Here is a 24,072-nt window from a genome sequence, read left to right on the forward strand (position 1 = left end):
TTGTTTCATTCGTCCTCCCTTTCAATCGTCCCGAGCGGTCGTTCTCTCTCCAAACTAACTTTATTCTCAAAATGTTGAGTTTAATGTCGACACGTCGAGATTAAAGTAGACATGCTATTTCAACTTTATTCTCGAAATGTTGAGTTTAATGTCGACGTGGCGACATTAAAGTCGATACGTCGAGATTAAAAGTCGATATTACATTTAAACTTTATTCTCGAAATGTCGAGTTTAATGTTGACATGGTGACTTTAAAGTCGACATGTCGAGTTTAATCTAGTCATGGCAAAAATATTGTTTCCTTCATGTGTGGCCCTAATACTCCGTCGTAGCCTACTAATAGAGCTCTCACTCATCCCGTGCAAGAATCTCCCCTCGGCCAGAGCTTCAGCTGTGTTTTGGCACCTGTTAGGCACCGCCCCCCGAATAGGAGGTGGAGTAAGGTTTTCAGCAAATTGGAGTTGTCGATAGCTTCCCCTGGTGTCTGGACAGCAGCGGTTTTCTAACGTGCAGTTCAACTGTAACCTGCTCTGGTGGTGTTAGTAGCGGTACAATGTAAGTAATCAATGGTATGTAGGCTTTTATGAGATCGAGATAAAGTTTTTCATGTAATATTTGAGAATTAGCCTACTGGGTCGGCTGCGATGATCTGTCGGCGATTTGAACCGCTAGTATCGCTTTCTTTCTATTTAACGCACGATGTGTTCCTTCCGATTGCCTCTATTCTGTAATAGTCTATGCCCATTGTAGGGTACTGAATGATGTGACTAATTAGTTCGTTCCACAAGAAGCAAGAGATTATTTGAACAAATATAAAGTAGAGATGATCCGAATTCCAGGGCAGCTGCAAGCAATTGGCAACAGGAGCGTTTCGCTTTTTTGTATTATTTTGTATGTTTTGGATCTGAAAAATATGAATGAATCAGGTCAAGATCAAGTTAAGGCTGTGATACCTAAAATCAGTAAGGTGCACATTTCCCTTTGTCCCCTGATGTAGTCTATTATCATAACATCTGATCCAGTACAAATTGTACAGTCTGTGTATGACATTTGTAAACACATGCTTGACATTTATGCTGCTTTTAATGCTGCTTTTTGGCAGGGAGTATGTCTAAATGGACCTGGATGAATTTTGTGTGTGTGTGTGTTTCGTTCCCTTTCCAGCCTTCTAGCCCACAGAACAATTTCAAAAGTTTGGCATCCTGTCCCCCCTGTGTCCTGCACCCCCCTTAGACAGTTGCTAGTCCAGATGGCTGAGACACATGGAAAGTTCGACTTTGCCATTGACCGTGGGGGCACATTCACAGATGTGTTTGCCCGCTTGCCCGATGGAAGGGAGAGGGTCCTCAAACTACTCTCTCACGACCCGCAGAACTACAAAGATGCCCCAACTGAAGGCATCCGCCGGGTTCTGGAACAGGTGAGGATCAAAGGTGTGGAGATGGGAATTTTATGGTGAATAAAGGGGGTGTGCTAAAAGCTGAGATGTTGGTGAACCGAATAAATTGGTTTTACAATTAGTGGCACCATCAGCAATCAACCTGGAGCAAGTAAGTATCAAAGATGTGAGCAAGGCAGCAATCATTCAGAGGTAGATGGTGCTCTGTGTGTGTGTCTGTGTGTGTCTGCGTCTGTGTGTGTGACAGAGATTTGGTGTGTGTGCACGCTTGTGCTTATCCTCTTACCTCTTGCCCCTCCTCCTTCTCTCCGGCACACTCCTGCCTAACAGGAAACAAGGCGGGCCTTTCCCAGGGACCAGCCTGTAGACACCTCCCTGATTGGCTGGATCAGGATGGGAACTACAGTGGCGACCAATGCCCTGCTGGAGAGGCAGGGGGAGAGGACGGCTCTGCTGGTGACGCGGGGATTCCGGGATCTTCTGCACATCGGCACACAGGCCCGGCCAGAGCTGTTTGATCTGGTGAGTGATCTGGTTGGCACACCAAATGAGAGCGGGCGGGAGAGGGATGAGAAGTGGACGAGTGCCATAACCGTTTGGAGCTGCCAAAACTGAGCTTAGCTGCCAACACACTGGTGAACTCAAAGACCTATTATATAAATCAGAGTGTCCCCCCTCCCTCTTCTGTGGTAACCTCTGCAGACTGGTACTGACACTGACCCTTCCAACTAATGGACATCCGCTTCACCGCAAAACAGCATTGTATGGTAATGATTATCTCTCCCTTACTAGGCGTTGATATGGCACTAGTGAATGTTTTCAGTGACCACGTTCCAAGTTGCTCATTGATAAATCCTGTGCATGAATAACATTTTCTACCATAATCTTTACTAGCAGCAGAGATTCAGAACCATGACATTGTTTGAGCTGGCAAAGAGTGAAAACATGAAGACCAGGCTGCCACTAGTTTATTTAAATGAATGAATGAATGGGTGAATTAATGAATTTTCCATTTATCAAACTGAAACAAAATAGGATCCATCATGGCAGTTACGTTGCCATATCTGGTGCATATTTTAGTGACATTCAATATATAAAGGTATTGACCAAATAGTTAAGTAACTGAAGATAGAGTTTTGAAATATAGTTGTAAAGAAGTGTAACTTAAAACTTGCACTTATTTACATTGGTTACACAGAAGTGGTTGAGAATAGATGGCCCAATCTGGGTCTTTTATAGTGATCTTATCAGATTGTTATCTGGACTTAGTTACAGTCCCACTGTGCAGCTCTGTGTGTTCTCTTTGGACACGCTGCTGGGAAGAACTATCCTGCTGAGGGCTCAGTTTCCTACATCAGTAAGTGTTTGCCAGTGTTCCGTTTTCTTTCATTTTGGACACCTCATACATTGAGTGACAGAACACCCTAACTTGTCATACTATATTTACATATTTGCTATTGTTGAATTCAGTACAACCCCATCTTTCCCATAAGCCATCATATGTGTTTCTATGATAATCCCTGGTAAAGCAGCTGCAAAGTAAATGTAAACATTCTGCATAGATATTAATTTTTTGCATGTCCGCTTATTTTAGGTTGTTTACATGTCTCTATTCATTCCATACATCAAGATATTCACATCCAGTCTTTTCTAGTAGGTAAAGCAACTTCCTGACTATAAACATGTTTCAAAGCTCTCGGAGCTTGTGTGATTGATCTGCACTAATTTATATGCCTTAACTCCAATACGGACAGGCTATATTTTAGTTCTTTTTTGGTTTTGGGGTGTATAACAACTAATTTATCAATCTTAACAGTAAAATATTTTTAGCTAAGAATCCATTTCATATATGGGAGACCTTAGAGATGAGGAAAAACATTGTTGGGTTTAGTTCTACCTCCGGTAGGGGTATCTCAAAAATGTGGGGCCATTGTCACTAGCCTATTTACTTTTTCAGCGAATATATGACTAGGTGGGCCCAGGGACAAACAAAGTCTTCATTCTTCAAGCTAACTATTGCAACACAGCTCATGTGTTTGGAGGGCATGTGTAACTTATTCACAGAATCTATTCACAACTAGGTCCTTGCTATCTCTGAGGACAATTGTACAAAGTAAAGTAGGGAAAATTAAAATAAATTAATTGAAAAAGCTGATATTGGTGTTAGCATGATATGTTATGGTAACAAAGTCACCAAACACAAGTCTTTGATGTAAAGTCTGTGTCATTAAAGGTACTCTAAGCGATGTCACATGGTTTCTAAGCTAAAACATTTTTCACCTCACAATCCGCTAGTTGCCTGTTCCCTGAATACACTGTAAAAAAATGCGGTCTATGTAGACAGCCCAGGCTTTAAAAACAGCAACAAAAGCAGCCTGGTGCAGCATGGACCATGAAACATAACAAACTTTTCGAGCCATTGAACGACGAGATGCGCGTTCAGGAGAGTTTCAATTGCACAGGAGGGAGGGGTGAGCTAGCTCTCTGTTTTGTTTGAACGAAGAAGAAAGAAGTGACGTTACCCAACATTGCTTAGAGCACCTTTAATGAATAAATCCTGTTTGTGGATTCTGTTCCATAGGAGGTGTCAGTGCCTGAAGTGCTGTATGAGGAAGTGATTGAGGTGGATGAGCGTGTTGTCCTCAAACAGCATGGCTGCCATCTGCCCAGGAAGGAGTCAAAACGCACCGTCACTGGTAAGTCACAGCACACCAAACACCTTTAAAATGCAACACTTAAAAAGCTAAGTAAAGTCTTGACACCCATTCCTTGAAGTTGCCTATTGGCAGCTCATGGTATGATGTGGGGTAATGTTTGGTCAGTGAATGAGGATGACATACCATGGAAGGATTGGTGGTGGTATTGGTACTGACTAAGATGGAAGATGGAATCAAGCCAGCAGCTGAGAGCTGATGGGAATATTACTGTGTTCTATCACTGCAGAACGTTTAAATGTTCTTGAATTTCCCCTGGAAGTATCTTTCTATCTATCTATCTATCTATCCATCTATCTAAATCCACATGTACTGCTTAGTGGTCCTGTGCTCTTTAGCTTAGCATTATCCTGAATTTCATCTCGTATCTCTTTCCAATCTCTCTCTCTCTCTCTATCTCTCTCTCTCTCTCAGGAAGCACCGGGGACAGTCTGGAGGTGTGGCGTGAGCTGGACCTGCCCCAGGTGGAGCGGGACTTGAGGGGGGTTTTGTCCCGTGGCATCACCAGCCTGGCTGTGCTGCTGCTGCACTCCTACACGTAAGAGGAGTCCAGTTTCACACTCCTCCAACACACACCACGGCAGAGTCATGGCCCATGTTGTCATGTTATCATAGACTACAGAACGCATGATCTGGTCCTGCTGAAAAGAATGCTCTTTTCCAGTTGTTGTTGCCTCGAACGAAAGGTCTACGGAGTAACCTATGGGATCCAGTAGAGCTCTCAGATAGTGTGGGTTTCATGGGGATAGTTGTGGAGAAATAGCAGTCCACATTCCTCAGAGGCTCAGCATGGCTCCATAGGACCTCCAGAGCTGTTGCCCATGTGTTAAGAGCGATGCAGTCACCTCAGCATGAGTCAGCTGTGTTTATGTAATGGTGCGCATACACCACTCAATACTCCGGAGAATGAGGAGATGCAAATAGTTAATCAGTTTTATATGGTGTATAGTGGTTGCTCAATTTACATTATCTGCTCCTTAACATGCTTTGGTGTGCAGGTTGGGGGAAATTCAATATGCTTTGCATCTGTAGCTATGGGTGTCATTTTTAATGGATTTCCCGCTCTACAGAGTTAGTGAGTGTGGCCACAGGTTAAAGGATTTCTTTACTCAGCTGAGCAATGCAAAAGAAAGACTGGTCTTTCTGAATGGTCTCTCTGAATGGTCTCTCTGACACCCCTCCCTTCTTTTTATTTCTTTCTGCCTGCCCCCCACCACGCACACACAAAACACACAACACACACACGCACACACGCACACACACACACACACACACACACACACACTTTGATTTCTCTCTGTTTTTGCAGCTTGGGGTTTGACCTCTTGTATTGTATTGTCTCAGGGTGGTTGTTGTTGGACTTGGCAGTGGAATAGTTCTCCTCTCGTATCTCTCTGTTATCAAAGGCACCTTCAGAAGGCCCCAGTTCTCCGCAGCTCCTGAGGTTATCTATGCATTCCGAATAATATTAACACAGTTATACTGTATGTGTCCAGTGAATGTTGGAGTGCTGACTACTTGGGTAAAATATGCATCTATAACAAGTGACAATCAATTGAATTTAAATATCTATGTCTATACAATGTCAATACATTGTTGTGACAACTCAGTTTGAGGATCAATGCAGATCTTACTCTTTTTTTATTGTGATCTCCTAAACCTTTCTTCTTTATGTTGCCTAGGATTTAATACTGCTGAAATGAGACCTCATCATCAACCAATTCATCCCTAAATCAAACTTGGCTGTTTTTATGTGTCTCAGGTGGTCTGCCCATGAGAAGGCTGTGGGGTCGTTGGCATGGAAACTGGGATTCACACAGGTGTCACTGTCCAGTGAAGTGATGCCCATGATACGAGCTGTGCCCAGAGGCTACACAGTCTGTGCAGATGCCTACCTCACGCCCAAAATCCGCCAGTATCTGCGTGGCTTCACCTCTGGGTTCAAAGGAGGCCTGAAGGTGAGGCTTTGTGTTGCCCTGTTTGTCTGGTTGGACTGACATGAGGACCAAAACATTTTCATTTGAATAATTTGCAAACCTGGTGAAATGTCCCTGTTCTTGCAGCATGCCCATACATTATCTTTTTTCCTCTCTGCAGCATGCCCATACATTATCTTTTTTCCTCTCTGCAGCATGCCCATACATTATCTTTTTTCCTCTCTGTCCTTCTGGTCTTCTCTTCTTTCTGTCTTCTTTGTCTTTCATGCCTTTACTTCTTCACCCCACCATGTCTTGTCTTTTTGCGGTGATTGCACCAAAGCTCTGGAACGAGCTGCCCCTACATATACACCTGGCTCCTTCCTTGAGTGTTTTTAAATCTCACCTAAAAACCCATTTTTATGCCCTGGCGTTTGACACAGTCTGATTGTCTTGTTTATTTATTTATTTGTTTGTCTGCCTGTAAATAATGTTATCCTTACATTTTGTTGTCTTTTTTTTGTTGTTTTTGTTGTTGTCTACCAAGTCGTACTAACTTGCCTGTCCAGCACTTTGGTCAGCTGTTGTTGTTGTTTTTAAAGTGCTTTATAAATAAACGTGACTTGACTTGACTTGACTTGTCATGCCATGTCCCCCCCTCTCCCCTCTTTCTCTGGCTCAGGATGTGGATGTGCTGTTCATGCAGTCAGACGGGGGGCTGACCCCGATGGAACAGTTCTGCGGCTCGCGGGCCGTGCTGTCGGGGCCAGCGGGCGGCGTGGTGGGCTACGCCATTACCTCCTACAGCTCCACAGAGAACAAGCCCGTCATCGGCTTCGACATGGGGGGTAAGGAGATCAGAGAACAATCAGCAGCCAAGATGAGATGGATGTATAAAGTGCCGTTGTGCTAAGAGGATGATTGTGTTTGTGTGCATGTTCGGGAGAAGAAGTGTGTGTGCATGTGTGTGTGTGCGTGTGTGTGTGTGTGTGTGTGTGTGTGTGTGTGTGTGTGTGTGTGTGTGTGTGTGTGTGTGTAGGAATGTATTTGTGTTGTGTGTTGTTTGGACAGTAGGGGAGGAGAGGTGAGTTGCTAAGATAAGAGGTCAATAAAGGGGAAGGAACTCTGAATTCACACTATACTGACTTTGCACACATTCACTCCTCAGCACTCTCAAACATTTCCCAACTCTGAACTCACACTATACTGACTTTGCACTCATTCACTCCTCAGCACTCATGACCCCCACACACACACACACACACCCACACACACCTACAAGACTTTTAGCACTTTTACATCCCTCTCCCTATGCTACAGACCTTTTATTTATTTTCTTATTTCATCACACGCCAAAAAAAAAACACACACACACACACACACACACACACACACACACACACACACACACACACACACACATATCTGACTTTCTCCAACTTTTGCACACTTTTTATTTATTATTTTTGATTTCTCCTCCATCTACCCATGTCCTTGATTGCCTAGCCTTTCTGCCCCCCCCACCCCACCCCACCCCCATCCCCAACACACACACTTACATCATCACTGTCATCACTTCACATACATACAGCACTCCTCTACATACTTGCTGCACACTGCCCCCCCCCCCCACATACACAGCACATTCTCTTCAGGATCTTCTCCAACACACATCCTCTACATACACACACTACACACACACACACACAGTCACTGCTCCACTCCCGCCCACACACACATCTTCACTGTCATCACTCACATACATTACATACAGTACTCTGCTTGCAATAGTAAGTCCCTGACCCCCAACACACACACTTACATCATCACTGTCATCACTTCACATACATACAGCACACTGCTTGCTACAGTAAGCCTCCTCTACATACTTGCTGCACACTGCCCCCCACATACACAGCACATTGCCTTCAGGATCTTCTCCAACACACATCCTCTACATACTTACAGCACACTGCCCCCACCTACCCACCTACACACTACACACACACACACACACACAGTCACTGCTCCACTCCCCTCCCGCCCACACACACATCTTCACTGTCATCACTCACATACATTACATACATTACATACAGTACTCTGCTTGCAATAGTAAGTCCCTGCCCCCCCCCTACATACACAGCACATTATTTCATCAGGAAGCTTCTCCAACACACATCCCCAACATACTTACAGCACACTGCCCCCCCCCCCCCAATACACAGCACATTGTCTCATGAGGAAGCTTCTCTAACACACATATTGCACACTGCCCTCTCCCCACATACACAGCACACTATCCCATCTCCCCTGTCATCCCCCAACACACACACCAAGACCCTGGCAGTTGGGTTAGCCCCTTGAGCCGTGTATCTGCCCAAGGTTTCTTCCTTGGTAAGGGAGTTTTTCCTTGCCCCTGTTGCTCTTGGGTGCTCCTTGTTGGTGCCCCCCACCCAATCCCAATCCTCCCCCACCTTTTTTATGCAGCCCTTGCCACTTAATCTACTAAACCCCTCTTCTACTGCACCCCCCCCCCCCATTAATGCACAAATAGGCTGACACCAGACATAATTTCACTGCATTTCTTACTTCCAGTAACTATATGCATGTGACAATAAACATCCTTGTATCCTTGTATCCTTGTATCCTTGGAAATGGGGCCAGGGTGGAGCTCAGTCCACAGTCTCAGTAGAGAGGGAAGGAGATATGTGTTAGACACGGTGTGGAGGTGAGGTTGACAAATCATGTAGCAAATGATGTGCAAGAGGGAGGGTGAATATAGTACCAATAGTGAGGGTGAGTATAGTGAGGACTGGAGATGGACGGAAAACTGAATGACTGAGATCATGGAAGAGCATGAATTGGGTTGATATGTATCAAGCAATGTTGACTTTGTTCAGCCAGCTAGCTCACCTGAGTGCACATGAGCCCTCACACAGTCTCTCATATAACAGTACACAACAATGCACAGTGTATGCCAGAGGTGCACAATAAAGCATGTCAACAAAGACCAACTGACCAACTGACCAACTAACTCTAATCAAGAGATAATGAATTCTTTTAGGTGCTTTGCTTCACTCACCTTTCCTTTCATCAACCTTTCGTTCACCTTTGACCTTTCGTCAACCTTCCCAAAAGGGACCTCCACAGATGTGAGCCGCTATGCTGGTCAGTACGAGCACGTGTTCGAGGCGACCACGGCAGGGGTCACGCTGCAGGCCCCGCAGTTGGACATCAACACGGTGGCGGCTGGCGGGGGCTCTCGCCTCTTCTTCAGGTTAGAATCCTCTCCCACGCTTAGCCCAGCAGCCTTTCTAATGAGGAGACACAGCACTCAAAAAATCCTCCATAGAAATGCATGGGGTTAGTTTGTAATGCCAATATGTGGTGTGATGTGAATACATTGAACCAATCATATGTTGTGTTGTGAAGACATTTTCCAATCATGTGTTGTGAAGTCGCCACTGGAGCAAGATTGGTGTCGTGAAGCCTTGCGCACGCGCATTTCTGCTGAATAGGATACACTGCACTGCTTTTTACAGTCGCTATAAAATGTATTGTAGAAGTCTGTTTTCACCTTGACATTAAAGAAGGGTTTTTTGTGTAAATTCTTGTCAAGAAAGCCAAATTGCCATGATTCCATTTATAATAGCAATAAAACAGGAAAATATCCAAGAGGGTGAATACTTTTTTATAGGCACTGTATGGATTGGTTTTACCACTGTACAGCAGATGTTACACTGGTTATGACTGTAAAGTCTATCAGGGCTAAGATGCTGTCCAAAATGTCACAAAACCAAGACTGACTTTATTTGCTGTTTGAAGTTCAGCAATTGTCATAAAGTCATAAAATCTGAATAGTTACTTTTGGTAGTATTGTGTGGCTCGATTAGCGCATACAGATAGCTAGAAGCTGCTGGAAAGTGTCATCTCATACAACATCACATGCTGGTATGGGAATCTAGGGGCTAGAAGCAAAAGTAAACTCACAAAAATTATAAATATGGCCAGTAAAATCATACTGAACCCCCAGAGGCAGCTGGTGGAACTGTACACAACACACACTAAGAGAAAAGCCCTACAGATAGTCCAGGATCCTTTTCATCCACTACATCACACTTTTGAAAGACTCCCTTCAGGAAGAAGATATAGAGTGCCTACATCAAGCAGAAATTTTTTTAAGAAATCTTTTATACCATCATCTATTATCTTGCTAAATCAATATAATCTATGACTTTTATGATTAACTTACTAACTTATATTATTTACTGCTTTTTTATTGACATCAACCTCTTTCGCACATTTCCATGTCTCCATATGTTGTACCTGCTGTGTAGTCTTTGTTTGTGTCTGCTTTATGTTGTACCTGTTGTGTAGTCTTGCTTGTGTGTGTTACATGTTTGTGGGGCCAAAGATGAATTTCCACAGTAGTGGACAATAAAGACCTCTAATCTAGAAGACCAGTGCCTAAAATGAAGCTCAGATTAGTAATCTGCACAAGAGCGTTTGGATTCAAGACTGTGGTGTAATCATTCACAGTGCATGCATTCAAAGATGTTTATATAACCCTATGGTCTATACATTAACAACAATCATTGTGTTTGTATCAGGTAGCATGTAACATGCACACTGGTTCTCTCAGAGAATGAAATCGATTAAGTGTTTCATTTCTTGATGTATTTCGGATGCGTTCCTCTGGGTTAGGTCCGGCTTGTTTGTGGTGGGACCTGAGTCAGCCGGAGCACACCCGGGGCCAGCCTGCTACAGAAAGGGTGAGAGAACCTCTTCAGATCTACCCCTGTTTTGTGTGTCGTTTTCAAATGCCCCTTTCTCTTTCAAATGCCCCTTTCTCTTTCAAATGCCCCTTTCTCTTTCAAATGCCCCTTTCTCTTTCTCTTTGACTTTTCTTCTTTATTTCATTTTTTTCCTTTTCTTTTATCACTGTTTCTCTCATTCTTTAAATGATTTGTTTCCTCTTTGTTCTTCTTTTTCACTGACATTATGCAATAGCTGAAGTATGTTATATATCACATGTCATAGACGTTGTGGTCAGAGAGAGTCGCCTTTTCCATACATATTCCCATGCAATTACTGTCAGTTCCACAACAAATATGTGGCGTTCTTTTATAGGTGGCCCTCTTACTGTCACGGATGCCAACCTGGCGCTCGGTCGGCTCCTGCCCGCTTTTTTCCCACGCATCTTCGGCCCCGGCGAGAATGAGCCGCTCTCCAGCGAGGAGACCATGCGTCACTTCCGCCAGCTCACAAAGGAGATTAACCACTTCCTGTCGGGTCAAGCGAAGAACAGCGCCAACGGTCTCAGCCAGCCCAAAAGCAGCGGTGCAGCACGGGGTGGCAAAACCGAAATGAGTGTAGAGGAGGTTGCCATGGGTTTCATCCGTGTGGCCAATGAGGCCATGTGTCGTCCAATCAGAGCCCTCACACAGGTAATGGGGTGATGCTTTAATAGAGGATAAAATCGGCCTGGTCGTTGTAGCATAATCTTGTTTACAAACAAACAAACTGCACCGAAAACATAACCTCCTTGGAGGAGGTGATAAAATTCCTTAAAATGGAGGATGCATATTGTGCCATTTGTTATCAGTGGGATAACCATGTTGTGGGATGAGGACTTCCGTTAGTAATGACTACCGCTTTGTTTCCAGGCAAAGGGCCATGACACATCCAAGCATGTGTTGGCCTGCTTTGGAGGGGCCGGTGGCCAACATGCATGTGCCATTGCACGTGCCCTGGGCATGAAGACTGTCTTCATTCACAAGTATTTCCCACTGTTAATCTTACAATTTAAGATTACAGTAATTTCCTGTGTATTAACCGCATTGTGTATAAACTGCAGGACAATGTTTTATGCAAATGGGGAAAAAAAATAAAAATAATGTATAAACTGCATTTGTGTATTAATCACAGTGCGCAATATCCCAATGAATTAGAATCAGATCATGCTTTAATTATAACGAAGAATGAAGAAAAGAAACACATTCCCATATATTGCTGGTCCCTGTGTGTTAACCTAACGGCTGAAGAAATTTTGCAAAATCAATGTGTAACCTTGGTTAATAGTCGGGAAATTATGGTAGATCTTACAGCCAGCAAGACAGCATTTCCTATTGTGGACTTGTCATTTTGTGTGTGTGTGTCTAAGTGCCTGTGTTCTCTGTGCCTTCTGCTCCATGATTTATAAGCCTGATGGCAGAACACAGCTGGCCTAGAACATTTTGTCCCCCTCATATGTCTTGCACTATGCCTGTCTGTTAGTCTGTTTCTCTCTCTTCATCCTCCTTAGAACTCATTAGGAATGTGCTTCCTTAGCACAACACATACTGTACCTTGTGTTATTAAAATACTGTTAACATTGAAATATTTTGAAGAGAAAGAATAGAAAATATGGCCGACAATATGACCTGTCCCTCTTCTTTTCTGTCTCTCTTCTCGTTCTTCCTCGGTCCCTCTGTCCCTCTCTTCCCCTCCCTCAGGTACAGTGGGGTGTTGTCTGCGTATGGGTTAGCTCTGGCCGACGTTGTGGAGGAGGTGCAGGAGCCGTGCTCCCTGCAGTATGAGCCGCGCTCCTTCACCGAGCTTGACCGCCGGGTGGACGCACTGTCCCAGCGCTGCCAGGACACGCTCCAGACCAGAGGCTTCAGCAGGTCAGGGGTCACTTTAGCCTGGATGGCCACAAATTCTAGGGCAGCCGTGGCCTACTGGTTAGCACTTTGGACTTGTAACCGGAGGGCTGCCGGTTCGAACCCCAACCAATAGGCACGACTGAAGTGCCCTTGAGCAAGGCACCTAACCCCTCACTGCTCCCCGAGCGCCGTTGTTGTAGCAGGCAGCTCACTGCGCCAGGATTAGTGTGTGCTTCACCTCACTGTGTGTTCACTGTGTGCTGAGTGTGTTTCACTAATTCATGGATTGGGTTAAATGCAGAGACCAAATTTCCCTCACGGGATCAAAAGAGTATACATACTTATACTTATACTTATACTAAATCAGCTACCACCTCACAGAAGCACAGAATGCAAAAGCCATACATGGAAATGAATCAGAACAGAAAAATCTCCCTTTTTCCCTTTCAATCCCTCCATCTCTAACTCCTTTTGTCTCACTCTATCCTTTTTTTGTCTTTCTCTCCCTCCATTAGCGCTCAGATCAAGACTGAAGTATTCCTTCACCTGCGCTATGAGAAAACTGATTGCGCTCTTATGGTAACGGCCACTGGTTACCCAGGCAACTCTCAGTCCTGCCGCGCTGGAGACTTCCGCTCTGCATTCACCAAAAGGTGAGGTCAACTGAGGTCAACTGTGCACACACACACACACACACACACACACACACACACACAAGTACACACACGCACACTCAACTGAGGTGTATGCGCATTTGTGCCAAAGTAAACATGTGATAGCCTCTATGAGTGCCTGCTGTTGGATTCATGACATGCTTTGAAGTACCGGAGTACCTGATATGTCCCATGTTATGTGTGCTGTCAGGTGTTACATCTGTGTTATATGTGGTGCTGTGCCCACATTATGAGCTTTGGAGCATGGAGTGCGGTATGAAAAGGATTATCCCCTGGGGACATGAAAGACTCTATCTGCAGGATCTATGTGTCTCACCCTTCTTCACCTGTTTTTTTTCTCACTCTCTTTCTTTTGAAAAGATACCTGAAAGAGTTTGGTTTTACCATTCCTGATCGACCCATCATGGTTGATGACATCCGGATCAGAGGGTCAGGCACATCGGGCATTAAATCAGTGATTCATGCTAAATCAGACTGTGCTCCTGCCAAACCCACAACGGTACAACCAATCAACTTCCCCTTGAGTGTGATAACAGCTTCTGTGTATAAGATTGAGTGACATGCGGTACTCCAAAGGGCACCAAACAATTTGGCGTTCTTTTCTGCTGGACCCTTACCTATTTATAAGCGCATGGGCTGTTTAAATTATGCCCCAAAAGACTTCACGAGTAAGTCATCAGGTGCAGAAAGTGGCCTCTTTAATAATGCATGTCTGAGAAATTGCTCATCTTCTTCTGTTACTAAGGTCACCAAGTGTCACTTTGAGGACGGCTGCTTGGATACCAATGTGTACCTGTGGGAGGAGCTATCATGTGAGCATAGCCTCCAGGGTCCTGCCATCATCATTGACAAGAATAGGTATGATGTCTCTGTGTGTTGGGCAAGTTACTTCAAAATCGTAATGTATTATGTATTACTTATTACTGTCATTTCAAAGTAATTTGTTACATTATAATATTACTGTCTCTGAATTGTAAGGCATTACACTACTATTGTATTACTTTTAAGTTACTTTTACCAAAATATCTAGAAATATGGATTTGGAATTCTAAATGCAGTTTATTATGCTCAATGCAGCTCATTGCACTTCTAATGGAGGCGATGTGGTATAACATAATGACTGAGCTAGGCTTCAGGCTAACAACAGTAGAATGCAATAGGCGCCAACTTGCACTGGTATCCAGGGTTCGTAATTGCGCCAACATGCACTGGTATCCAGGGTGTTTTAGCAGGACGTTTCTTGGAAAGTCTCCCAAATAAAAAAAACCATACAGGCTTAAGAACAATATGTTTATGTTTCAATAGCCTATTCTGGTTTTATGTGTGCAGTGTTTTGCTGGAGAGACAGACAGCGCGTGTGCGGCTTAACCAGATCTTGCGCAGCAATAATGAAAGTGTTTTAGCGGACAGAAGTATGTTGCAGTCTCCCAAATAAAAAGGCATGACTCAAAGAAACGTGTTTCATGATATACAGTAGCCTATATATAAACTAGTAACTAGGCTAAATAAATAAATGATAAATGTTGAAATTAAGTGTTTGCAATTTATTCATAATCAAAAACAGATACAGGTGGGTCAAAGAGTGAAACTAGAGTGATAAGAAGTCCTAGTGAATGCTTGATAAGTAGACTATAATACAGTAAATAAACAAATCAATAAATAATAAATAATTAGGTCAAGTGAAATTTTTGGCGCGCGATATGCGCGCACATTATAACTCTATATCATAGTACCACCAAGAAATAAAAACTACTTTCACCCCTGGGTGCCACACACCTTGCATGTAGCTGTTCGCTTATTTCCTCTGTGCAGTTAGTTTTTGTAACCAAAAGTAATGATAAAAGGCACAACTCCGGGAGGACTTCTTGTCGCCATGGTCAATGCATTTATATCTGTGAGTGTGCGCACGTAGCGCATTCGTTACATTGCACATTATGGCAAAGGGCTCGTTATACGTTTCACAAAGTATATGTAGCAGTAAAATAAAATAGAAATACATTAATAAATTTAGATTAAAAAAGCAATAATTGCATGAAATACAGCTTGTTCAGGAGTCTCGAAGCTCGAGTCCGAGTCAAGTCTGAAGTCTTTTGAGTGGAGTCGCAAGTCAAGTCTGAAGTCACTGTTTTTGCGATTTAAGTCCAAGTCCCCATCTTTTTTACATTTCTATCCCTTCATTCTCTTTAATTGAAATTCACAGCACGAAGCTGACATGAAGAGCATTTATGCTTTATCAAGAATCAAAAAGATTAGCGTGGCACCGCTCTAGATGTGTCATTAAATTAATTGTGCTATTTTGCGAGTCACTTGAGTCACTTGAGTCAGTATTGCTAAATCGCAAAGAAATTCAGTCCTACGTAATAGTCCAGCCTAATACTTGTCATCTGAGTCCCATGGTCTGCGAGTCTGCAATGTTTCCGGCTCTGCGGGAAGAATAACCAGTTATCTCGGAGTGCCTGCTCACTCAGTCGCTTGAGTTGATTTGTGGAGTTGTGGTTGCCTACGAAATTGTTACATTTTTGGCAGCTACGATGGCTAGGGCTAGGAGGCTAGCTAATGTTGCAAGAGGTTTTGCGAGGTATAGAGATCTTTCGGTTTCACACACGAAGTGCACTTAACTGTTCTTCATATCCTAGTTGTCTCTGATAAATTGAAAATAATGAGCGTAGGCTTATGTCCATCGAGTCAGTTGCAGCCAGCCACAGTCATCTTCAACCAGTAACACGAGATACTTCTGCTATTTGCGCAGTTGTTTGGGAATATGTATCAAAACATAACACCACTTAATTTCAGGTTAAAATGCATTGTAATGCGTTACTGAAGTTTGTACCGAGTAAAATATTACCCAATAGTTTTTTGTAATGCCTTACATTACCGCGTTACAGCAAAAAGCAATATATTACAGTAATTACATTACTTTTGTCGTTAACTCGTTACTCCCAACACTGTGTATGTCTATGTTTCATGTGTCATGTCAAAGTAAGAGTGAATGTTCAGCTGACCATGTCCATTTTTATTTGCCACGTTGGGCCCTAATTTAAATAACAAAGTGCAAAGTCAGACAATGAGCAAAGTGTCTCATGCATGAACGTGTTGTGTGTGGGGAGCATTGAGGTGACCTACTGTTGTTTGTCAAAGGGGGCGGTGGTTGCTTAGTGGCTAAAGAACTTGGCTAGCATGCAGCAGACCTTGAGGAAGGCACTCAACCTCAAGTTGCTCTTGGGTGACTGACTCTTGTAATAATTGACATATGTAAGTCGCTTTGGATACAAATATAAGTATAAGTTTGCACCTCTGTCAAATCAAATAATAAAGACCCCACCCACCCCCAACTTGACATTTAATTGATTGTGTGTAAAGGATGTAAAAGCCTCTGTTGATTTGTCTTAGCACCATTCTGGTGGAGCCCGGCTGCACAGCACAGCTGACGGAGAAAGGTGATGTGTGCATCGGCGTGGGGACCGACTCCCAGTGCGTGCTGGGCACCGAGCTCAACGCAATCCAGCTGTCCATCTTCTCTCACCGCTTCATGAGCATCGCAGGTGCGACACTGGGGGAGGGAGGGAGAGGAGAGAGGTGAAGAGTATTGGAGTAGAGGAATAGAAATGAATGTAGATTAGAGTGAAAGGGGACAGCTAAGAGGTATTAGGGGCTAATGTGGCAGAGAGATGTAGCCTACGGTGACATGCAATCTGGATAAAAGCAGTAGACTGTAGGTTGAAAAACCTACAGATATACTTGAGATATACTGTATTCTAATCTAAACCATTTCTCTTTTCTCCATCAATTTTTGACGTGACACACACACACACACACACACACACAGAGCAAATGGGCCGTGTTCTCCAGAGGACCTCCATTTCCACCAACATAAAGGAGCGCCTGGACTTCTCCTGTGCTGTGTTCGGCCCTGACGGAGGGCTGGTGTCCAACGCTCCCCACATCCCTGTGCACTTGGGGGCCATGCAGGAGACGGTGCAGTACCAGGTGAGCATCCATGTTTTCCCCTCTCCTCCTGGGTGTTGTAGTTTTCCTCTCATCCACTGTGTACCAGGGGCGGAGTGGCAGTCGGGACGGTCGGGAGTTTTCCCGATGGGCCGGCCCGTCCCGGTGCGGGCCGGCCCATAGAGCTTTTAACGCGGCCGTGCATGTACATGAGAAACACATAGGCCTACAGAATATTACGTGAAAATCTTCGAGACTTACACTTCGGAGGTCTAAGAAGTCCAATCAATATTTATACCACTCGCTCACTGTCTATATGTTATTCATGGTTACCCTGCACACTCATCTCTCCCATGCTGATTAAGGCTAGCCTTAATTTTTTATCTTAATTCATTTTTGTCTTATTCAGGCGTTACAGAACTTTCATGGTCACAAATAAAAAAAAATGACAATTTAATTTGTTTGTTTGTTCTTAAATTAACGCAGGCTTAGGCTAGAATGGAGCAAAGCCTCCTGGAAATGGGGAATGTGTTTCTGGTTTATCCAATGATGATGGGAGGGGGGCCGGTGCCATCAGAATTTTCCCGGTGGATTTTAGTGCCCCACTCCGCCCCTGCTGTGTACCCACTGTATTCATCAGCACAGTAACAGGGGATACTAGTCAGTACACCTTCTATGTAGGGGCAGTGGCAGTGTAGAGCTTAATGAGCTGGGCTAGCATGCAGTAGCCTGAAAGTTTTGGGTTCAATTCCTGGCTTCCACTGTTGTGCCCTTGAGCAATGCACTTTACCCCAAGTTGCTCCGTGGACAACCTTGTAATACCTTGTCAGCCTAGTTGACATATGTAAGTCACTTTGGACAACAAGTGACTTACATATGTCATATGTATAACAAAACGAATAAATGTAAATGTAAAATACAAATGTAACCTTAATAGTTTCAAAGGCAAAGTCATGCAGGATCAATAAAGTATCTATCTATCTATCTATCTATCTATCCTATGGCTGCTTATTGAGCTCAGCAGTGCTGGCACAGGTCTCATTACTCTGGCGAACCACTGGACAGGCCAGTGCCCTGCCTAAGAGATGGATGATTAGGTTTGGAATGTCAGCTGTAAAAACTGATTAGAGCTCAGAAGAAAACCGGCAGGCTATGTGGCTGTCCGCGAGAGAGTTGTCTGTCTTGACTACGCCGCTCCATTCGGCATCTTTTGTCTTGTGTAGGCCTATCATTTGTTATTTTTGTAATTGTGTCGGGAACTGAACCAGAGCCCGTCTCTGACTGAACTCCACTTTGCCCTCATAGACATGTACTAGGACGACCCATCTTGCTACGCATTCATTATCTTTGCTTTATTATACGGCTCTTCACAATGCAAGTAGAATGCTCCATTGACTTGAATGGGATTTCCGAAAGTTCTAGCGGTCATTATTTCTTGGGAAAGGACCTCTGAAAACAAGAATGACCGCTGTCAATGGCAACGGAGTTTGTGCTTGGAACTTCATTCAAAAGTGAAAGCAGACGGTTGATCAGCTGTGTTCTAAAGAATGTTTGATTCAAGTTCAGCGTGTGTTGCGAACTATTTGTTTCTCAGCAAAAGCCACGACGAAACGGTAACAAATAAGTGTAAAGAGACATATCATGGAGTTTATTTTTTCGTTTTGGCAAGTAGCCGTATAATAAGCGGGATAATGTATAAAACTCCGGTCAATATGGGAAAATAAGTCCCTTTAGGGCGAAACAAGACCCCTCCGCTGGCGCGTCGGGGTCCGGTTCGCCCTCTCGGGACTTATTTTCCCCATAATGACCGGCGTTCTATACATTATCCCTTACATAGTTGGCCCCACAAGTTTTCTGTTTTAACATTCCATATGTTATCTTAATGCAGAGGAAGTAGATTGGGAACCAAATAGAACGTTCAAGCATTGTTTTTGGTTTTATTGTTGAAAGGGTCTATAAACTCCTGGTGAAATACTATCTGGTATGCATGCTAGACATTCCTACTCTAACACAGAACCTGTTAAACATGGCACACTTAGAGCCCTAATTTTCATTAAACATTCTTGAATTTCCCCTGGGGATCAATAAAGTATCTATCTATCTATCTATCTAATTTTTGTTGACAGACAGGTCCATCTTCATATGAAAATGCAATTGACCTGCTTTTCTCTCTCTCTCTCTCTCTCTCTCTCTCGCTCTCTCTCTCTATCTATCTCTCTCTTTCTCTCTCAACCTTCCATCACAGCTCAAAGCACTTGGGAACACTTTAAAGGAGGGTGATGTGATTTTGAGTAATCACCCGTGTGCTGGAGGAAGCCACCTGCCGGACCTTACTGTAATTACCCCAGTGAGTGAGCGTTCAGCACTCCAGCCAGTGTGCTGTATTGGACCCATCCATATAGCCAATTCCCTGTCTTCTCCCTGTCTTTTCCTCTGGCTCTCCTCTCCTCTGCCTCTTCAGGTTACGCTACAGCTAGCCATTAACTCTAAGCACTTCCCTCTCTGTTTCCTGTTTCCGCTTCATGTGCTTCAGTTATTTCTACACTGTTCTCACACACTCTGTTTCTCTATATTACTCTCTATCTTTCTTTCTCTTGAACACTCTCACCAACTCTGTCTCTCTCTCTCTCACACACTCACTCACTAACTCTGTCTCTCTCTCTGTCACACACTCACTCACTCTGTCACTCATTTGCCCACGCAAGGACTTACAGTCTCTATCTCCTGTAGGTGTTCTGGCGTGGTGTGAGTGGACCTGTATTTTTTGTGGCCAGCAGGGGGCACCATGCTGACATCGGCGGCATCACTCCAGGCTCCATGCCCCCTCACTCCAAATCTCTGCAGGAAGAGGGGGCCGTCTTCACCTCCTTCAAGCTGGTCACCGGAGGCGTTTTCCAGGAACAAGGTTAGTTGTGACTGTTGGGGCTGGCTTTGAGAGAAATGGTAAATATACACTATACAGAATGGATGGAGAAACGCATTGAGAAATACAAATCTCTGTAAGCAAGATGCAATGAAGGCTTCGCTCATGTTTGAACTGGCTTGTCATAGACTGGATAAATGCTGGATAAATTATTATTTTTTTTAATTCTGAACACACACATCTAAATTATTTGGATGTCTCAAAGCCATAGTCCTCAGATATCTCTGCCTAGTAGACTCTTCCTTGCACAACTGGGGGAATGACGTTAGAACTTTCCGTGTATCAGCTGCTGATTAACTGGGGGAACTGGCCAAGTTGGTTCTTCTAACTAAATGAAAGTTATCCAGTCATCAGCCTAGACCACCTTCCCCCCACCCTCCTACAGCTGTCACAGAGGCCCTCATGGCTCCAGCACAATACCCAGGATGCTCCGGGACTCGCAATCTCCACGACAACCTGTCAGACCTGCGGGCACAGGTAGCAGCAAATCAGAGGGGGAGTCACCTTGTGAGCGAGTTGATTGGGAGCTACGGGCTGGCTGTAGTTCAAGCATACATGGGCTACATTCAGGTGAATTCACTGTTAAAGCAGTATTTGTTTGGCTGTAAGAGATAATCAACCTATGGACCCAATATTGATGATACAAATTAAACACACACACATATTCATTTATTCATTCATTCATTCATTCATTCATTCATTCTAGAGCAATGCAGAGTTGGCTGTAAGAGACATGCTGAAAGAATTTGCACGTCGTCGCCGGCAACAGACGGGCTCCCTGGAAGTGGAATCAGAGGACCGCATGGACGATGGAACACCGATCAGGCTGCGAGTGCAGATCAACGAGCAGGAGGTAAGGGAGTCACGAGAGCCCTGGTGTCTCTCATCTCCCCGTGACTGTCCTCCTATAGCTGACTTTTTTCTTTGCCCTCCACCTCCTCCTCTCCTCTCTCTCTCTCTCTCTCTCTCTCTCTCTCTCTCTCTCTCTCTCTCAATTCAGTAATCTTGACTTGATGAGGAATAATAATACAAGCTGTTTCTGTGTCTGTTTCTATGCAGGGCAGTGCAGTGTTTGATTTCACAGGCACGGGGCCAGAAGTGTGGGGGAACTGTAATGCTCCTCGTGCCATCACTTTATCAGCACTCATATACTGCCTGCGCTGTATGGTGGGCCAAGACATCCCACTCAATCAGGTACACACACACACACACACACACACACACACACACACACACACACACACATACACTGTAAACCAGGTCTTTGAAACACTATTTGACACATTCTAAAGCACAAATGAGATATGCCTCTCAGCTGATGGCATAGTTGTGTTATCTGAGATAAGATATGACCCTCGGTATCTCTCTGTTTTAGGGCTGCCTTGCTCCAATCAAAGTGATCATTCCCCCCGGCTCCATCCTCCAGCCGTCCCAGAATGCAGCTGTGGTGGGGGGGAACGTGCTGACATCACAGAGGGTTGTAGATGTCATCTTCCATGCATTTGAAGTTTGTGCAGCCTCCCAGGTGAGTCAAACTATGTATAAGTGTATGCTATGCATGTCTAGCATCTCTGCCTTCTGTTTCTCATCCATTTCTCTGCTTGGCAGGGCTGCATGAACAACGTATCCTTTGGGAGTGAGAGGAGTGGTTACTATGAGACCGTTGCCGGGGGTGCTGGTGCAGGCCCTGGTTGGAGTGGGCGAAGTGGGGTCCACAGTCACATGACCAACACACGCATCACTGATCCAGAAATTCTGGAGAAGAGGTGTGTTTATTTAGTAAATACTGACTTTTGTTAAAGTCTATTTTTTGGACCTTTTCGTTTTTATTCAGATTCAGATAGGACGGTGAAAAGTGACAGGAAGTAAGTGGGTAAAAACTGCCTTAATACATTATGTGTTGGCCCAGTGTATTTTAAACTCCACATCATTGATTTCAGTTCACCAGTTTGTCAATGTTTTGGCCCTGTGCACCTATTTATCTCTTCCGGCGAACCCTTTCCGTTCCAATCAATTCAATTCAATTCAATTCAAGTGAGCTTTATTAGCATGACAAATATTTTTTCATTGCCAAAGCAGAACATTTAGACATACATTTACATAGAGAATGCTTGGAATACAGTACATGGCAAATAGATACGCATCCAAGTTTAACAATCTCTAATCTACACTCTCTTCACTCTTACCCGTTTCTTAGATACCCTGTGATCTTGGAGCAGTTCTCACTACGGCCAGGCTCAGGAGGTGTAGGGCATTATCTTGGGGGTGACGGGGTGATTCGGAAACTTCTGTTCCGGGAGAAAGTGGTCCTGTCCGTTTTGACAGAGAGACGGTCTACACGGCCATACGGACTGAATGGTAGTCATCCTGGCCATAGCCTTTCAGTGATAATTAATTATTTTTATCTTAGTGGAACTACATTTACTATCTCTTTCTTGCATCTGTTTCTCATGCTCTTTCAGGAGGTGAGAGTGGAGAAGCAGGTCTGAATCTACTTCACCGGGCTGATGGGAGAGTTCTAAACCTGGGGGCCAAGACCACAGTCAGCCTGGAGCCTGGGGTGAGGACAGGCTTGGACTTGTTCATGTCTTAAACAGGAATCGTAAACTTAAACATGCAAAACTAGGATAGTCTTGAACTGTATGACTGTGACTGTGTATCTAGTGTCTAAACTTTAATATGTAAAATGTTTGGGGCTATTCTCTTTAATGCTAATTCATTAAGGACATCTGACTGTCATGGTCCATTTTCCATAAAATATATTCACCCATTAGTTATAGACTTTGGTGCACACACGCTGAAGAGCTTTTTATCTTTTCTTGGTGGATGTTTGGGAAGTATTTTATTAAGTATTTTATTGCGTCTCATGCATGTCTGCCTCAGGTATTTCTGTATGTAATGTCCAGTTTGTTTGTGTCCGCAGGATATGTTCAGTCTATACACTCCAGGAGGAGGGGGCTATGGGATGGAGGAGGACGATGGCAACGGAACTCTGCCTTCCAAGCGCAGGCGGCTCAACGAGACCTTTGTCGAGCGAGGAAGCGTGTTTGAGTACCGCCGCGCACAAGAGAGTGTGTGAGGAGAAGAGAGGTGGGTGGGTGGGGGGAGAGATGGAGATGAAAGAAAAAGAAGAAGGGGAAAATGTGAAGGGTTGAAAGGGAATAGAAAGTGTGTGGGGTTTCTGTCATGAGAATGTAGGAAGAAGTTATTCATGTGTCAGGAGTTCCTTGTCACAATGCATACAGCGGTGTGTCTGAATGGCAACTATTTCAGGAATCTAAATTTCTTTTTATGAAAGTTGTTTTTTTACCTTTTGAAATCAATTACAAACATTTGTGACACCTCACCTTTATTACAGAATGTCATATAATGCATACACATCACATGTTGCAGTCATACGTCACTGTACAGGGGGTTAGATTACACATGCAGTTTGTTATAACAAAGGTATCACTCTTATCACCCACCTCAGGCCAGGGACACATGCAGTGTGTGAAGGACAAGCTTGGGTGGGGGTATATCTGACCATTGATAAGACTATGGAGGAGAACCTCCTGCTACCATGTGATGCAATGCAGATTGTAGCCATAATTGGAATGAGTGTTTTTACACTGTGATGTACTCACACTCCATACATGCACACACGGACATCACCTGCCAGTATTTTTAGACTAACTGTATATTTCATTTGGGGCTATGAATAGCTGAATAAATAAATAAAATAAACACAAAACAACACAATATCCTTGAGTGATGTAGTTTTAAAATGGTTGGTTTTACTTCAAATAAAAACCTGATTTTCTTTACATTTGTCATTCATCTCTCTAAATAACTCCAGTGACATCATAAACTGT

At 44.0% G+C, this 24,072-nt stretch overlaps 1 protein-coding gene across 1 annotated transcript; it reads left to right on the forward strand.

The window, feature by feature from the left end:
• The first annotated feature begins 477 nt into the window (after nt 1-477).
• oplah (5-oxoprolinase, ATP-hydrolysing) lies at nt 478-24,024 on the forward strand. The gene is made up of 27 exons (XM_048265988.1): nt 478-555; nt 1,165-1,420; nt 1,730-1,921; nt 3,981-4,095; nt 4,528-4,651; nt 5,876-6,071; nt 6,712-6,877; nt 9,171-9,309; nt 10,737-10,804; nt 11,163-11,479; nt 11,699-11,811; nt 12,527-12,697; nt 13,192-13,329; nt 13,711-13,849; nt 14,096-14,208; nt 16,741-16,892; nt 17,177-17,337; nt 19,541-19,642; nt 20,026-20,200; nt 20,604-20,788; nt 20,925-21,071; nt 21,278-21,412; nt 21,594-21,743; nt 21,827-21,984; nt 22,416-22,576; nt 22,681-22,778; nt 23,142-24,024. The coding sequence occupies exons 2-27, from the start codon at nt 1,250-1,252 to the stop codon at nt 23,295-23,297; spliced, it is 3,942 nt and encodes a 1,313-aa protein (XP_048121945.1). The 5' UTR covers nt 478-555; nt 1,165-1,249; the 3' UTR covers nt 23,298-24,024.
• Nucleotides 24,025-24,072: the final 48 nt, after the last annotated feature.

The sequence above is a fragment of the Alosa alosa genome, chromosome 16 (assembly GCF_017589495.1).
Source record: "Alosa alosa isolate M-15738 ecotype Scorff River chromosome 16, AALO_Geno_1.1, whole genome shotgun sequence".
NCBI lineage: Eukaryota > Metazoa > Chordata > Actinopteri > Clupeiformes > Clupeidae > Alosa > Alosa alosa.

What these genes read in the sequence shown, in the direction of transcription:
- oplah (XM_048265988.1), top strand. Translation starts at nt 1,250, where the DNA reads ATGGCTGAGACACATGGAAAGTTCGACTTTGCCATTGACCGTGGGGGC. An exon ending in GGCTCTCGCCTCTTCTTCAG is followed by an intron (nt 9,310 to 10,736) that starts GTTAGAATCCTC and finishes CCTCTGGGTTAG; the next exon opens with GTCCGGCTTGTTTGTGGTGG. An exon ending in AAGACATCCCACTCAATCAG is followed by an intron (nt 21,413 to 21,593) that starts GTACACACACAC and finishes TCTCTGTTTTAG; the next exon opens with GGCTGCCTTGCTCCAATCAA.